Source organism: Talpa occidentalis, unplaced genomic scaffold, assembly GCF_014898055.3.
Source record: "Talpa occidentalis isolate TD23 unplaced genomic scaffold, MPIMG_talOcc4v2.1 talOcc4.9, whole genome shotgun sequence".
Lineage (NCBI taxonomy): Eukaryota > Metazoa > Chordata > Mammalia > Eulipotyphla > Talpidae > Talpa > Talpa occidentalis.
In genome coordinates, this window is record NW_023605305.1 from 27,430,773 (window position 1) to 27,448,654 (window position 17,882).

Genomic DNA, 17,882 nt, shown 5'->3' on the forward strand with positions numbered 1-17,882 from the left:
ATGAAGTTCAAGACCCTAATACTGGCACCTGCAGCATTATGACAATTCTGAGTCTCCCAGATCATCCTCAAAACAACATGCAACATGGGCCTTCATCTTTACATGGAGCTCTACAGTTCAAGAGGAGTGAAAAATTCTATGGTCACTTCTCAGGTGGCAACAGTTAACATTAAAGCTAAGGTTCCCACAGTAACATGAGGCGACCCAGTTGCACAATCAGTCCTGATTGTGAAGCAGACTCAAACAGCAAAAAATATCCAAGATTCTCTCCTTAGCTCCTATGCCCCCTAGCTTTTGACATCATCTTCATACTCTCCTTACAGTACCACGGGGAACAGAGCCGATCACTGAGGAGCTTGCTCAAGATATTATGGTGATTCCCCAGCCCCCACACCAGTAAGCAGCACCCTGGGGGAATGAATGAAGCCTGGAGAGCACAGGTGGCAACAGCCTCAGGCCTTCCCATTTGCTGCCTTTAGACTCACTCTCTCCTAGAGGCCCTGAATGACTGCAGGACTTTTTTAAATAGGGGAGAAAGAGAGAAAACCCAGATGTGGCAGTAATAGGAGCATTGCTAAAAGCCTAGTAAAGTTTTCTGAGTGAACATGTGCAAAAAAAAAAAAAATCCAAATCACTTTTCAAGTTTTCCCTTTAAATCTGCAGAACGTCTGCTTCTCGAGAGGGCCAACTAAATATAAAAATCAAAGCCTAAGTTTTACTCACAAATAACTCAAGCTTTGCCTTCTCTGTCCTCCCCCCCAAACAGAACCAAGGCAGGAATGTTGTTTGTCACCCTTTTGTACCCAAGTCTCCTCAATTACAATTTTTAAAATCGTACAAGAAACCTCACTGCTCAATACAGAAATGGCCATAGTTTATGCCTTTGGAAGCCCAGGTCCAAAAAGGCCAAAAGTTTGCCTCTGAAAGGCTACTTGCTCTCCGAACAAACCTGTGATGTTTTGAACACACTCAAAGGCAATGAGGTCACTACTACCCAAGTGGATATGGACGATGCCAAGTTCACTTCTCATCCCAGCTCTCCCCTGACTCACTGAAGGAGCTGTGCTCACTTGCCTCCATATTTGTTAGGCTACACGATAGTGTGAGTCCACAATTTCCCATCCCTATAGTGAGAGTCCTTGGCTTAGTGGAGCTAAGACTGGAAAGAACTTTAAATTCTTCATGGATCCTACATCATCATAGTACTTATTTTCACCACAGCTTAACAGCTTCTCCAAAAACACAGCCCAAACTCCTCAGCCCAGAGTAGACAAAGGGTGCTTTGTGTTTCATCATGGAATCCCTTGGAAAGGCAAAGGGGACTATTATCCTTTTGAAGGCCAGAATTCAAAAGAACTCTTCACTCCTGAATAGTATGAAAGTCTTGCTGAGGTGGGAGATACCAGTCTGCTCAGATTTCACATGCTAACTTGGACCTTAAGTCTCTCAGGGCCCTAGAATTCTTTTGTAACCTTTTGAAATCAGGACATATATATGTGTTTTTGAGAGTCTTAACATTCTCCAATATGCCTATGCAGTGTATAAAGTGCATATAGAGTCAATCGGACCCCTTCTACCAAATGCTAAGGCAACTAAGCATAGCAATTAAGAAGGACCTCCAGATTTGAATGCTGGCTTTCCCATTTATTCGCCATGGCATCTTGGAAAAGCTGTTTTTCCTCACCTGTAATTACAGTATCTATTCCTTAAATGAGAATGAAATGAGAGGACACATGTAAAGCACCAACTGCAGTGTCTGGCACATAAAGCTCAGTATGAGCTTACTATTATTACCACTATTATCTAATTGGGCTATGCCCACCTAGGCAAGCCTGGATTCCCATACTTTGGGTCTATAAAGCCAATTAATGCATAAGCAACCTCAGGATAACATTAACTGCTTCTGCATCCCTAGAATGCTCTGGACCATCCATAGAACATGCTATATACATATCCTATCTCCTCTCATGAATAATATATTAATGGCTAAAGGTCTCTCTGCCTACATCTACATCAAAAAAGTTCTCTTACAGAAAGTCTTAGGAGACCAGGCTTCTACATGTCACCAGTCTCTGGTTTCCATACTTCCCTTACTTTTAACAACAAAGTTCAGCTTCAGTCCAGAAACAGAAGGCCATTCTTTCCTTCCTAAAAATTCAATCTAATAACTTTAGAGCCATTAGTTGTGGCTAAGGAAGCTGTGTCTATACCAGTTGGAGTCAAGAGAATCAGGGAGTGGGGATGGGGGGTTACTCAAGCCTAAGCAAGGAAGGAGGACATCCATGCAGAGGCAGGGAGGTATGAGGTAGCGTGTCAGATTTCATGTTGGCTGTGGAAGGGATCTGTGGCGGGGGAATGATATGCATCTGATGTAAGGAGTCATGGACAGGGTAAAAGAAGCACCCAAGAGGGGAAAAGACCATGGCAAAAATGAGAGATTAATTAGAGAGGTACTATACTAAGGGTAATGAGAAATAAGTTTCTCACAGAGGATGGAATTAAAATATGGAAAGGGAATAATCTGTGGTGTCAAATTGGAATTGGAGATAACAATGTGAACTCATGGCTTCTGACATATATATAATACAACAAAAATAAAGCTAGGGCCTCTTCGGTGACGCAGTGGTTGAGCGCTGGGTTGTGAAGCTGCCCACAGCCTCTGCAGTGCCGGCTCGATCCCCGGCTGCTCCCCCGCCACTGGAGGAGGATCCCACATGGTGCGCAGACCTCTCCTGCCGCCCGCTGCTCCCCTCAGCAGTGTACTTCGGTCGTTCTGCCTGCTCTGCTCCCCGCTCTGGCTCTGGTGAATTCTCTCACCCTCCCGCGCTTCTGACTGTACCCAGTGCTTGTATAAATAAATAAAAAATAAATCTTTAAAAAAAAAAGCTAGATGTTAGTGTATGTATATATGTGAGTGTGCATACACACAAATATATATGCAAATACATTTTTCTCTGTCCACTGAAGGGATTAGTTTTGGAGCAACACTCAATAGCAACGAGCATGTTTACCACCCAGTTGCCTTCTAAATAACATGATGCACTTAATGAACCAGAGCTCTTTGGAGAAATGGCTGATGCTGGGGCTGAGGCAGGAAAAGTGCAAGATAAGCCTGGAATAACTTGTGGCAGAAAGTAAAAAAATGCTCAAAGAATAATGGGTACACATTAAAAGTATGCAGAAGCCAGGTTGAAGGGGCTCCCAGTGGCAAATAAATAATGACATTAATGGATTATAATGCACTGAATAAAAAGGGAAACAATGATTCATAGATATAAATAATATAAATAAATATATAAAATTAGTTTAATAAGGGATATTTACCTAGTTTCAAAGTATCTCCCCATAGAATGCTTATTAATTATAACAGGGAGTAAGTCTGCGATGGAGAAGCCTGGCAGACATCACCTTAATCAAATGATAAAAATTAACATCATCAATAATGGGGCAAATCAAAATTATGCACCATAAGATAAGATGCAAAGAGAAAAACAAAGTGTCATTTTTGTGAAATTCTTACAGAAGATGCATAACTTGAACCTAACCAGGAGAAAGAATCAGACAAACCCTAACAGGGCACAGGCTACACAATAACCAGTGTGTAATCTTTAAAAGTCTCAAGGTCATGAGTGTCAAGGAAGGTTTATTGAAGAAAGTATAAAGGAGATTAGAGAGACTTGATAATTCAATGCCATGCAGGATTCTGAACTGGATCATTTTGCTAAAGAACATTACTGGGACAATCGGCAAAACTTAAATGGGTTTTGAGGATTAAATGGAGGTAACATATCAATGTTAAGTTCCTGGTTTTGATGGTTGCATTGTGGTTCGGTAGCAAATGGTCTTCCATGTAGGAAATGCCTGTAAAATATTCAGACTGGTGGGGCGTTAGGTCCGCAATTTAACTCCCGAATGGTTCAGGAATAAAATTCTGTTATTGTACTTCCATTTTTGGCATATTTCAAACTTTAATTTTTTTTTTTTACAAATCCATATTCAATGTGGTTTTTTTTATGTTTGTTGGTTGGTTTTTTAAAGGAAAGAAACAGCGCATACGGGCTGTTTGGGAGCCATCTCCTGATACTGCCCAGAGAAGGTAGGCTGCGTGCTCTCCTCTTGCAGGTGGCAGCAAAAAGCAAGCCCTTAAAGCATCTAGTCTCCATAAGAGCCCTCACTCAGCGCCCCTTCACTGACACTGCTGTTACCTTTAGCTCCTTCTCGGGAAATACCCCTGCACTGGCTCCTCCCTGGCCCTTGCACCCTCCCGCATCTTAGGGATTTCCCTTTTCTACTGACCTCTTTACACTTCAGTCACAAGTTCTGAATATAGAATCTGTGTCTATAACTTGTACCATCAACTAGGACTTCAAGTAGCTGGTTGAGGGGCAGAACTCAAAAGAAACAGCTTATGATTCATGAATTTCTGCGCACTATCACCAGAGCCTGAGATTTATACACATTTACTTATACTCAGACACTATTTTCCTTCTAGCAAATTAAAGGTAGTAAGTAGCCTATGGCAAAAAGAAAAGTGAATGATTGTTTCCTTGAAATGAAGGGACCAGCCCCCCATCAGAGACCAGGGAGGGGTACACAGGGACTGCCATGGGCCAGCCCCATTTGGAGAAACAGGCCTGCGCCACAGCCCCTGGAGAATGGTCTCTGTGCACAATATTTACACAATAGACACCAATGGCTCCTCTGCAGCCATTACTGTCGGTCAGGTAAATAACACATGTGCCAAAACACACATTTAATGAGGGAAATAATATGCCTTTATAAAAAGCCTCAATCTGTATTTACCTGAGAGACCAGAGAAGCACCAAATCACCAGATTAGTGGAACCACAGAGGAGTCATTTTGGTGTCTTGGGTAAATAGACATTTTATAGCCTTCCATTACTGGAGGGGGGAAGGGAGAGTGAAGGGAGGGGGCCATCCTTTAATATCCACATACACAGGCTAGGGGAGCCTGGGGGATAAAAGAGAAACCCATCATGAAATATGGGGTCTATTCCTACCTCATCATCCCAACTACACAGACTTGGGATCTTTGAGAAAGGTAAAGGTTTGTACCACCCCTGGATTCTATCCATTCCATTAGAAACCAGACAGGGAGGTAGGGATACACTCCAGAGAAAACCAAGGCCTAGGAGGCAGTTTCTCAGTTCAGCTGACTGGAAGTACCAGGGACAGCAACAGCTTCCCCAGTTCCCAATCCCAGGGCACCTCTGTACCCCACTCTAACCTTCAGGAGCACAAGTGCTCAGTACCTGAGTCACAGAGGCAGCACCAGAACACAGTAACACCTGTGTGGAACTCGCTTAGTCACAGGCACTGTCTGAGGCAGCTAAAAATAGCCTGGGAAAATTATAAACTACATGCCTTCAAAAGTTGTAATCTTCAATCTAATGAATGCATCCTTATTGCCACAGTACTTTCTGTGAAAATCAGACTATCAAAGATGAAAGTTAACCTAAGAGAAGACACAATCCAGCCAGCCAGGGAAACTAAGCCCCAAAGGAGAAAGGACTAGCCAAAGTTCACATAGCAAGAAACAGAAGGAATCAAACACAGAGCTCCTGACTCACAGGACAGGGTTTTGGGTCACTGCTCCCACACAAGGCGCAGGCCTCACCTCCCACAGCCTTCTCTGGAGTCTCAGTGGAGAACAGGGGCCTGCGGGTGGCAGGCTAGAGGTTGAGAAAGAACAAAGTTTGACATGCCCTGGAACTTTATAGGACTTCCCTATGGCCCCAAAGTGGAATGGAAGCAGGAACTCTAAAGCTGGGTCATCACCTTTTCTAAACACTCTCTATCCAACCTGTCACTCCCTTGACCTGTAGCTTTAGCTGCTTCTGCTATGAGGCAGCGCTAGGGAAGAGAGCTCACATAGCAGCAGAAGCAATTACCAATTCCAAACTATCAGCAGAGTTAAAGTCACTAAAGACCTTCAGGAATTCCAAATTCTGATGGTGACATCACAAGCCACAGGAAGCTCACTTTCCCCTTCAACTGGCCTGTCTCAGCAGCTCAAGGCAGCACATAAAAAAATGACTATGATTTGCCCACTGTTTGGTGACCCATATGCCACTCCCAATAGCTTGGGCAACCTCCTTTGAGGGGCCAAAGCTGGAAAACATCTCTCTGAAATGTTCTGCAAGTCAGCTGTGACCCCATCACACATGAAGGAGTTTCTTTCCTAACACCCCACAAACAGGCAAGAAATGGAGGGAGGGTAACAGCACGGTACTCTCTTTAAGCACCGCCACACTTGCAGACAGTATTCACCTAGAGGAGAGGTACACAGAGCCTTCCATACCCCTGCTTCCAAGATGGATTTGGTATAGAAACAAGGAATCACAAGTCTAGTTGTTAAAACATGGGTATCAGACAAACCCAAGTTAACTCCTGCCTCCACTACATATTCTTTGTAAAAATAGCTATAGTAATACGTCTTTGTAAAGTGCTTTGCACAACAGAAAGAACTCAATAAAAGAGTTATTATAATTACATGAGAAAGAGGACACAACACAATTTTCTAAAAATCTACCACATTGGTGATCTACATATTTCATCTCATCTAATTCTCCCAAATATCAAACACTGTGGACAACAGTATTCCCATTTTACACGTGGGGAAGCTGAGGCTCAGAGGCACTCGACTCTTCAAGGCCCTTTTCTTCTTTTCCCATGTTTGCGAGCCCAACTTCCCTCACTTTACTGATTTCCCCATTAGTTGTAAGGCTAACCAAGCATATCAATTTCAGTTTTTCTTGTGAGGTAAGCTATAACTTTAACTAAAAGTAACTCAACCACAGCAACTGCCTGTCCGAATCATCCAAATTTGTTATTTTTTTATTTTAACAAGAAAAACAAATTGCCATCCTGGGTATAAAAAGAAGAAACAGGAAGGGGTATTTTGGATTATAATGACTGCAATCCAAGGAACTCAAAACTTCCTTTCAAACACAATTTCAGAGGAGCAAATCTTCTGATGTCATAAAGAAACTGGCAAGCAGCAGGTTACAACTAGTTCTTGCTCAGGGCCCCAAATGAGCTGTTTCCTTTTACAAATCTGTTCCTTGGCAAATGCTCCTGCCTGTTTTGGAATGTATGTCCAGCAAATACATCACTACTTCTTCAACTTCTAGCTCAATCTCCCCTTTGTAGTAACTTTCCCTGAGACTCCACCATAAAGTCAATTACTTAAAGGTCATCCAGTAGCATAATTCATTCCTATTTGGTAACTTTAATCTCACATATACCTGTATACTTTTCACTGTTCATAGACATATATATATATAAAACTCATGTATCACACATATTACAGTAAGATTTTAGTTATTTGTTTCTCCTGTTACCAGTAATTTCCAAGGAGCTAGGTGAAAGGATGAAAGATAGCAGGTACAAATGTGTGCGTGCATGCGTGCGTGTGTGTGTGTGTGTGTGTGTGTGTGTAAAAGCATACTTGACATAATTTATTGACTTATTTTTTGCCAGACCCTTTGATACATTTTAAAGAATTGAATGTATTATGGTGCATTATAGAAAAGTGTAAGTTTTTTCATTTTTTAAGTCTTAATAATGCATGTGTTTTAAAAGTCTGAGAAACATTGAGTTAAGACATAGATTCTCAAGGGCAAGGACCACATTTTATTCATTTCTGTATTCTCAGCACCCAGCACAGGACCAGGCACAAAGAGTGATGGTATGCTGAATGAATATGCTCAGACATGTTAAAACAGAGCAGAGCCTAAACACCAAGCAAAGCTTCTTCTTCTTTCTTCTCTCACCTTCCAGCCCATCCTGTTCTGTCTTCTCCAGTAAGAGAGAGAGAGAGAGAGAGAGAGAGAGAGAGAGAGAGAATTGCCTTGGTGCTGGAATACTATTAAAAGGATTAATTTAGGGACCGGTGTTTGGACTGTCACATCCAATCACTACCCACAGATCTACAGCTTCCCAAATCAAGCTCATGCAAAGAGGAATCAATTGCAAGGACACAGAGGGTCTGAACAGGCATACTAATGGCCTCCTGAGGTGCCAGCGGCCAGCTCTGACACTCCCATAAATTATCCGCTTTTTGATTTTACCTGTAGCTGTGGGGCACAAGGCACAATTTTGAACATATCAAAGCAATCTCTTGTAACCCGAGGCTCCCCCAAGAATGTCCCCAAAGGAGGACAGGCTAAAAACAGTGACCCAAAGGGAATCTGCTTCCCAATAGGCCTGGTCCTAGCAGTCACCGATTAAAACCCAACAGGACCAAATAGATACAGTGGGACCCAAATCAAGCCTAGCAGATCTGGACAAGGCATGCATCAGACTGCAGTTCTGCAATGACTACACATCTCTCACTCAAAGGAAGAGAAATCACAGCAATAAACCAACACAATTTCATCTGGAGGCAAATGTGCACGAGCTCTGACTGCTGTACCTCACAGCATGACCTCAGGCCGCACACTTAACCTTCTTGAGCCTCAGTTTCCTTTCATGAGTAGCAGGGACAATAAAGCTGACCACCTGACCCACCTCCCAGAGTGGTGGTGAAAAGTAATAAGCAAACATTTGCGAGACATTTTACAGAGATGCAGGGCCACAAGGGTGGCAACATTAACAAATGACCCCAACAGACAGAAAGAAATGACTGGTCACACTTTGGTGAATTTCTTTCGGATAGCTGCTCACTCAATTCATTTCATTGATAGTGTTGGGGCTAAAGTCCACCCTGAAGAACATTCTGGGATTTGGAATGGGACTCCTGCTGTCTGAAAATGTTCCATTATGAAGAGAGGTGCCTTGCATTACTTGCAATTTCCTCCCCTGTCTGCTGGCTACCAGTACCAGGGCATATATTTCTATCATATGGCCACTGTGACAACTGTGAGGACCCGAAACATACCAAGTCAACTCGCCCAATTGCTGGTTGCTTTTTAAAGTTATCTGTAAAATATTAGTAACAACGTAAGCAAAACCCTGTGCTACTTTCTGCCAACCCTAGATGTCCCATTATCTCCATACCAGAGAAAGGAAAGCAAATTCAGAGAGCTCATAAAAACACTAGTCTCAGAAATCTGTAGACTTTCCTTCAGAGATACAAATACACTGGGGCTTGCAAGAAAATTCACTGGACATTCAACACATATTTCATTTGGTCCCCCTGACACATACCCATCACACTGAACTAGGACACTTTCTCCCCAAAACCAGGAAAAGGTCATTGGCTTGCTAGAAGCAACAAAAGGAAAGATAAGTAGGACATCTGTATAGCAATTCCCTGGAAAGCACAGGAAAATGGGTCCTCTTCTTTGTGGATAATGTGTCAAGTTCAAGGCAATTGGCATTAAGGCATGAGCCCTATGGCCAAGATCCCTATCAGGGCTTCATTTATTTCCTATTTCTTTCAGGAGAAAATTGTTGCCAAAAAACTTTTCCATTCATTCTAATCCCAATTTTTCCTCCCTACATCTTTTCCAGTCTGCAAAATAGGTGGTGGCATCACCAACACATTCTTTGATGGACATCCTTTAAACTCTGACAGCAAGAAATTAGCAAAGAGAACCATTATACACAAATATGCAAAGATTCAGTTATATTCCATTTTTAAGGGTCAAAATACAGCCTCAAAGGCTATATTTGCCATATAAAATGCTATGCATGTAACTGTCATGGTCAGTCTCTTTGCCTCTAGCATAGTCGTCTTCAATCCATTCTTAATACTGAAATCTGAGCAAACTTTCTAAGACACAAACCTAATGTTAATCCATTGCTTAAAATAGTTTCTTACTGCTCTTATGATAGTCTGATCTAAGGGTTGACAAACTATGGACCAGGGGCCAAATCTAGCTTGCCACCTGTTTTTATAGTAATACAGACATGCTCATTTATTTTTTGTACTATGTATGGCTCCTTTTATGCTGCAATAGTAGAGCTAAAGAATTAGACTCACAAAGTCTAAAAATTTACAGGAAAATTTTGCTGACCTATTTTAATGTCTTTTCCTTCACCAACCACCAGTCTAATCCTAAGAGCTTATTAAGGCCCTGGCCTCTGTTTACCTCTACTGCTTCATTTCTCACCATATTCTCCTGCCTCCCTGCCCATTATGTTTCAATTATACTCAACTGCAGTTTCCCAAACTCAACAAAGCTCTGATCTTCACACGTGGTACCTCATATCTTCATCTAATTCTGGCTAAGGTTACTTCCTCTGGAAATTTCCCTGAGCGCAACAGTCAGGGTTGGGGACCCTTCTGAGAACTTCCAAAACATCCACTTGCCTTATAGCATTCACAGGGTGTATCATAATTGCTTCTTTACTATAAATCTCTCCCATGATTTTGTAAGCTCTTTGGCATCAGGGACAGAGGCTACCGTGTCCACCACTACAATCCTGTAACCTAGAAAGTGTCTGGCCCTTAGTTACTGAACAAACAACCTCTGAGATCCTATTTACCAATCATCAGAACCCACTTTTTACGCAATCCCTGATTTTTCTAATTATGGAGATAACCTGAGACTAACCATCCATCTAAGGATGACCCACAATCCAAATTAAATCAAGATTCCCAAAGGTCTTGGTCAAATGCCTTAAGATGTATATTTCTCAGGCTAAAGAACCGTTCTGGCTCTATTCAACCACCCTAACCTAATGCAGGTGCTCATGTGATGCCCATAAGAAACTATGACAGAACATGAGAATCTTGACCCCCCCACCTCCAACATTCACCACTTTATAGACTTTGGGCACATTTTGGTAATCTTTGAGCGTGTGATGCCTTATCAGAAAAAGCTAGAGAAAATATAATCTGTAATGGCCTCCAACCCCCCCACCCTCCAAGTCCAAACATTCATAAAAAGAAGTCAAGACAAATTTGACCATGCAACAGGATTCTCACCTCTCCTTACTTCGAAGATGCCAAGATTGGCAGCTGGGGATGCTGAAGGCTCTGTGAGAGCAGGAAAGCCCCAATGCTGTGGATAAATACACAACTCTGCAACAAGTCTATTTCAATATACAATCCATATCCCCCAGAGGGCTACTGTTTAAAACTATTTAAGAACCATACTACATTTCAACTCCTAAACTCAAACTACTTTGGGATAATAACTATCTGTGTGAGAGCGCTTCTAGAGAGCTTTCCAAAGCTACTAGTAATGTATCTGGGTTTGGAATGATGAATTTCCTGTTCTTTGGTAGCATACTGTTCTTCCTAAGGAGGACCATTTCCTAGAAACACTAAACATTTGGGTAATCCCAGAATGCTAGTCTAGTCAAGAAGGGTACGTTTATACAGGTAAGGCTAACAATATTCAGGAACTCTGAAATTGAGGCCAAAATTGGGGGACTGTCACAAACCCACAGGGCATACTGCGAATGGCTACACAGATCAGGAAAACACCTGCAGGACACTTTCAGGTCTGCCTCAAGTTCTAACAAAGTCAAGGTAACCAAAGTTCATGGCCAATCATCACTGGACACCTATCACATTCATCACCTAATTCAGCTATTCCAAAAGAACTAGAAATTGCAGAGGTGCCTCTGTATGCTCAACGAAACATCTAGGTTTGGAACCAATTTATTCCTGTCTACCACTTTACACATTTAAGACTTTTTTCTGCTCAGATCCCTTGGGAAAATGCCACTCACAACCTACCCCACCACAAAGAAAACACTTTCAAAATGAAAGGGAATAAAAGCATTTTTATTTGGAAATTTCAAGTTGGAAGGAGAGCTCTCAGGCAAGCTCTAAGATCTAGCTAGCCGATTATTTACAGGATCTTTGGGCAGGAATTGTTAATGAGCTTTTAATTTGGAGTGCTTAAGTTGCCAAAGTGCTCTGAGCTCCAGTGAAGCACCACAGAATCCATAAAGGAAACCTTATCAATCACTTCCCGGCAGTTCCCTTCCCCCAATCCACCCCAACCTCCCCTACTAAAGGCAGTCAAGTGGGTTTCTAACCAAGATCACAGACACACATTAGTGGAGTCACACTCCAAGTCCCTGTTTATAAATTGGCTTTTAAATGGTAGGGGATTCAGGTATAATATACTTAAGCGCCAGGCACGAACCCACTAAAACAAGGCATGCCGTGTAAGATAAAGTCAGAATAAAGCAGAATTTGATGAAGCCAATTTCTCGTACAAACTCTAAAATCAAAAATCATTCAGCCAATCACAACTATAGTTTAAATAGAGTCTTTAGCCAATGGGATTCATGTTATTTCTTGCCCTTCAGCTGGAAGACTGATAAAAAGTCTGACAAGAACTAATGCCAAGAAGTGGCCAGAGATCTGTAGCAGAGGCAATGACAGTACTACCAGTTTGCAAAATCCAGCCCTAAGGACAGAATCCAAATCCCCAATGAGAGGCCACATTCAGTATCTTCAGATCAACAAGGAACAATTATTTTTTGCAAGAACTTGCAGTCACGGCCCCAATCCAAGCTCAAGTTTTGTTTGTTTATTTTACGAAGAAAACACCTGATGCTGGACCATTTGCAAGAAAAGCAAACAGAAAGCTAGCCAGATTATATTCCTTTCTCACTCCTTCCACCATCACTACCACCACAGCTATGATCTACAACGAGATAAATTGCTAACCTTGTGTTTGTATGTGTGTTGGGGACAGAGGATAGTCAATGTTCTGTCTACTGTCTCCCTATTTGACTTTTTATCTTCTCTGGTCAAATCTCTCTTCCGCTCCCCTAGTATCCCAGGTAAGAAGTCAGTACACTTCATCACCTCACGCAGCCGTTCTTGCAAAGCCCTGCCCCACTCCCTCTCCACCAGAATATTACTCCGCAGATCAAGCAACCAGGGTGAGCACATGGGCAGCATCCCAGGCTGCACAAACTGCGCGCACCGCGACCCTCACCCCACATGCATTAACCCGGGCCCAATCTGAAGGGGCCTCTCCGCGTCACCCACCCCGGGGTGTTGCCCCCAACTCGGGCCCATCCAAGTCCAGGGGAGCGTAATGGGTGGGGCTGGGGGCCAGGAGACCAGCCCTCCTTCCCAGGGCCGCCCCCGCCCCCCGTCAGCGGCGGGAGAGGCTGTCGCCATGGCAACGCCCCTTCCTCGGGGCCAGTGCGGCAGGCTCCCTCCAAGTGCAGGCCCCGACGTCCCCCTCGGCCTCAGCAGGCGCTCAGGGCAGTTTATGGCGGCTGGCGCGGCCCGCGCCGACTACGGCGCTGGCCAAGCAGAGGCAGGGCCAGCTCCGCCTGCTCCCCACCGCCCGTTCCCGGCCGCCTCAACAGCGGCAGCCAGCACCACGAGTCCACAACACACCGACTCACCTCCGCGCACTCTGACCCGGGTCGACGCAGAGGACGGGCGGGTATGGTGGCCAACCGCTGAGCCCGCCGCATGCCCTTTCGACCAATAGGCTGCAGGTGGGCGGGGCTTCTCCTCCCCAAATGCCTACTCTGCTGCCGACATGCGCTAAAGTGTGTCAAGATGGTGAGTCCCAGTGACTGGCCTCATGGTACTTGTAGTTTCAAAGTTGCACGTATTCAGAAGAGCGTGAAGCGGGCTTACTCATGAACTGTGAAGGAAATGTTTTAAACACGAAAACTTTCTAAGGCCTAGAGCGATCCAGGGCCCCCACCTCGGTTTTCTCACCTTCCAATATATGCCATCAGGTGAGTATGGGTTCATAAGGTGACGTTACATATAGATGACACCTTCCCAGGACTCCTTCATACAACAAGTCTTATGATTATCTACTCTGATGTAGGTCTGGGGGTGATTTGATAGGAAGGAAGAGAGCTTTTAGGCTAAGAAGAAAGTGTTTAGATTTCGGAAGGGCCTTCCTAGAGAAGATGGGACTGATTTATTGAGGTTGGCTCCAGAAGGACTTCAGAGCTAAAAGGATACTGGAACTCTAGCTAGCGACAGAAATGTGCTTCATCTTGGTTATGGCTCTCTGGGGAGTCATGAGTACCAGCTTCTGAGGTAGGAAATCTCAGCCTTGGTCAAGCCACTGATAGCTTTGATACGCCCCCCCCCCCAATCAATCAGAAATGATTTTCTGGGTCCAGCTTCCATCATCAAGTCTTCTGTCTGCCATCTGCTTCCCTCTCTGCCCCCTGCCCCCCGAAAAACTAACTGGGTTGTAGGCCAGAGGTGTGTGTGGGGGGGGAAGAATGGGGGGCAGGGCAGGGTAAGTGGATTCATGAGACACAGTGGGAAGCAGAACAGATAGATCTACTGAAATACACTGCTGAGGGGAGCACTGGGTGAGACAAGAGAGGTCTGCTGCGCCATATGTGGGTTAGCTCCCTGGCTGGGGATGGAACTCAGGCCTTAGCAGTGATAGCACTGAGGCTTAACCCCTAGGCCACCAGGGAGGTATGCATATTTTTTTAACTGATGTCATTTTGGGGGCTTTACTTCTGACCTTAAATCTGACCTTAACCTCATGTTTCCCACCTGAGCTGGAAATGCCTTCCTTGGAGGGTTAATCCCATTTAATGAGCTAGGTGATTCTATTCTGCACCTGCAGAATTTATCACATTGTTTTATAATTGCCTATTTCCTTATCTCTCCTTTAAGGATTATTTCCATATTGTTTATGCTGTAATATCCAGGAAGATGCCAGGCATAAAACAGGCACACAATAAATGTGGACAAATGGGAGAATAACCATCAACAACAGATGTCACTTAAGGTCAGTAAAGTAGAGGCATATCTGTGTGTACCAATTCTTAGAACTGAAATTGGGTCTTCACCTTCTATCATCTAGACTTAATCCCAATTAATCAACCAGTCAACATGTATTTACAGTGTTTCTGCTAAGTGTCAGGAGTTATTTCTGTTGTTAAGGATTTAATGGTGAATAATACACAAAATCTGTATTGTCAAGAGGCATTATATTGGGGAGGTGAAGGGAGAGGAAGAACAGGAAATAAATAATTAAATAGATAAATAAAAGTAGACAAGTAAGAGGTCCTGAGGTGGCTTCTCCTGTCTTTGGTTTTGTTATATCCTGAGTCTGGTGAGGGAATAGGGCACAGCCAACTTTCTTGCCTCTAAGAATGAAAAGAACCTATACTATCTGGGTTGGAGGATTTCTTTCAGATTCAGCCCCAACTATCCTTCATGGAGCCTTCCAAGTTTCCCCTGACTTCCTCAGAATGTGTTCTTTTCCTTCTTGATGCTTCTGGGACCTCAGGAAGTTGACTGTAAGATCTTTTTAAATAAAGACCAGGCAAAATGCATTCAAATAATGGGATGGTTTAAAAACTCAGTATATACTGAGTTAGGTACAGTGCCACCTAACTGCACTCAGTTAGGTGCAGTGCCACCTAACCCAGCATTTGCCTCCTTTCAAAACTCTGGCTCTGTTGTGATTCCCTCTGTTTTCTGATGTCCTGGAAAACAACCAGAGGCAAACCTTATATGGTACTTCATTGGGAAGTACAGTTGACCTTTAAACAACTAGGTTTATACTGTGAGGATCCACTTATACACAGAATTGTTTCAAACCTTCCTCTTCCTCTGTAACCTACTCAAAGTGAAGTGATAAGGGTGAACACCTTTACAATAATCCATTTGTGATTTTCTTTTCTCTGGCTTATGTCATTTAAAGAATTCAGTATATAATATACAAAATATAGGTTAATCAGCTTTATGTTATTAGTAAGTCAATGGCAGGCTACTAGTAGTTAAGTTTGGGAGGGAATCAAAAGTTATACAAAGATTTTCAACTGTGTGTGTTTGGGGGGGGTCAGTTCCCATTTTGGAATATTGTATAATCCCAAGGCAGAAAAAGGGGTGGGGGAGGAAGTGAGGCAGGGAAAGAAGAAAAGAATATGCAAGGTTGTGTAATATCAAGTTGACCAGAGTTTAAAAGAAAACACAGCTAGTTCCTCTGTTGTATAGCCCACATAGACCCATCACTTTTCAGACAAGGGGAAAGGAAGGGTTGTAATACCCCAGAACTCCAATAAGCCACCGGGGGAGCCAGATCCCACACCCTAAGCCATGGTGATTCATCTGAGAGTAGAAATGGTAAGAGGAGTCGTAGTCTCTGGTTTGGTCAAATTAGGCCTGCTGCAGTCCCACCACAGAGTATCGAAACCTAATCATCCTCTCAGAGGGCAAAGGAGACAACTGGATGTTCAGTGAGGTAAGAGTAGTGAACAGCTAGCTACCCAAAATACAAGTAGCCAAGACCCTGGGTGGGCGCATGGAGGGTACACATGAGGCAAGCAGATTTTTGGAAACGTAAACTGAGTCTCTTACACAAGACACATAAATATACCTCAGGCAGCTCCGAGATAAAGTGACTGAGCTGAAGTGAACATTGAGAGCAGGAACTAAAGAAAGTTTTTTCACATTGCCTTGTCAGACCACCAGCAAAACCACAAGATGGCCTTCAAAGCTGGAATGTTAACCAGCCATTGAAGGTCAGAGAGCCCAGGACCAAGGGCAGTATATGGCAGCGCCTAAACTTGGCACAGTTGTGCGAACCTGGGCAGGATCTGAAAACATTCTATCTGAGAACTGAGGGAAAAGATGCCATTCTGAGTCCCTGTAAACTCCGTAGAGAGCATAGTGCAGTTACCAGGGATATGCGCTTAGAGAGCCTGCTCAGGTCTGAGTCCTGGCTCAGTCTATAACCTGAGGCAAGTTCTATACCTCGCCAAGCTCGGTTTCTTCATTCCTAGAGTAGAAGTTATAGTAATACCTACCTGTTATTAGAATTAATTAGAAACATGCTTAGCACAATATCTGGCATAAAAAATTCAGTAAATATCAACTGTTACTACTATTATTCTCACCTCTCCCCTGCCCTTCTGTTCAACTCCTCTTCCTACTGTGATTACCACCTCCCCCCCATCTCCTCGCCCCTACCCCTACCCCAGTCCTCAGTCTTCTCCCTTTCAGGGCAGGGAGGCTGGACTTGGCCATGCTTTCTTCACCCTGCTCTCCCTGGGGCTGTTCCCCATGAGCCTGAGCCATTCATCTCCCTTGTGACCTGAATCTGAACTAAGAGACGGATGTGGGGTGGCTAAGGCCAGGGTGGTAATGTGCTCCCTTATCTCCGGGCCCCTCACTGGGGCCTAGTTAATTTTCCCTTTGATTTTAATATAGATTTATTGAAAGTTTCAGTTATCAAAACAAACTGCAGCAGCAAATTGGTGTTCTTTGCAGGCCTACAAGTGCCTATAAAGCTGCCATGCTCGGGAACGAATGGCGCTCTCTGGGAGGTCAGTCATGGCAACAGGAAGTCCCTGGGGACACACACACTGCAGTTTAATATTTTTCTTATTAGCCTTTTTCTTCTTGGCTATCTAAGCCTCCCCCTTTAAATCGGAAATCAAATGGAGCCACCTGCCCAGGGAGGCTGTCTTCCCCAAGCTGCTCTACTCTCTGCTTTCTCTGTCCCCTCTCCAGTAATACACCTTCCCCACCCCCACTGTGCTCTCACATCCCTCTGCCTTGCCCACTGTGACAGACAGGGTTCAGAGTCACATGCTCCAGAAGTGTGGCCCTGTTGCAACTGTAGAAGTTTGGCTTGAGCTGTCCAGCCACTTGTCAGAACCAAAGCATCCCTAGAAAGATTGGGGTCCCAGGCCTCTTCCAGATCTGGTGCTCAGAAGGGAAGAAAAAGTAGAGTTTTGGTTCTATTGAACTCAACCAAAGCAAAAAGGAGATAATAATCCTAGAGATTGGGTAAGTTTTCCTTCCAGCCCAAGCTTTGTCTGAAATCATTCTCATGTCCCCACTGCCACTCCCACTATGACCTCTCTTCTCAATCCCAACTTGATCTTTGAGACACTCCATTCTCTGGTTCTAAGAACCAGCCTACTTCCCTATTTCCAGAGGCTCCATGGCTAGAACCACTCTCTGCCACCTCTTGGCTCTGTTATCAATTC

At 43.8% G+C, this 17,882-nt stretch overlaps 2 protein-coding genes across 18 annotated transcripts in view; one reads left to right on the plus strand and one right to left on the minus strand.

Annotated features, from left to right (window-relative positions):
- Positions 1–13,329, minus strand: part of ERI3 (ERI1 exoribonuclease family member 3) — a 123,765-nt gene extending 110,436 nt beyond the window's left edge. For 6 of the 17 annotated variants that reach the window (XR_008550348.1, XR_005122880.2, XR_005122881.2 and 3 more), the window contains exons 1-2: positions 12,928–13,131; positions 10,897–10,972 (exon numbers count right to left, since the gene is read on the minus strand). Coding sequence is in view for 6 of the 17 variants with exons in the window: in XM_037499138.2 (XP_037355035.2) it covers positions 10,897–10,972; positions 12,928–13,062 (211 nt within the window). In the remaining 11 variants the exon portion in view is untranslated. Of the gene's footprint in view, positions 1–28; positions 603–5,637; positions 7,549–10,896; positions 10,973–12,927 lie in introns of those variants that run through there. The other 11 variants (XM_054691471.1, XM_037499135.2, XM_054691467.1 and 8 more) reach the window with 9 other exon arrangements.
- Positions 13,330–13,445: 116 nt separating this feature from the next.
- Positions 13,446–17,882, plus strand: part of RNF220 (ring finger protein 220) — a 249,947-nt gene continuing 245,510 nt past the window's right edge. The window contains exons 1-2 of the mRNA XM_037500499.2: positions 13,446–13,640; positions 14,554–14,668. The gene's annotated coding sequence lies outside the window, so the exon portion shown is untranslated. The remainder of the gene's footprint in view (positions 13,641–14,553; positions 14,669–17,882) is intronic.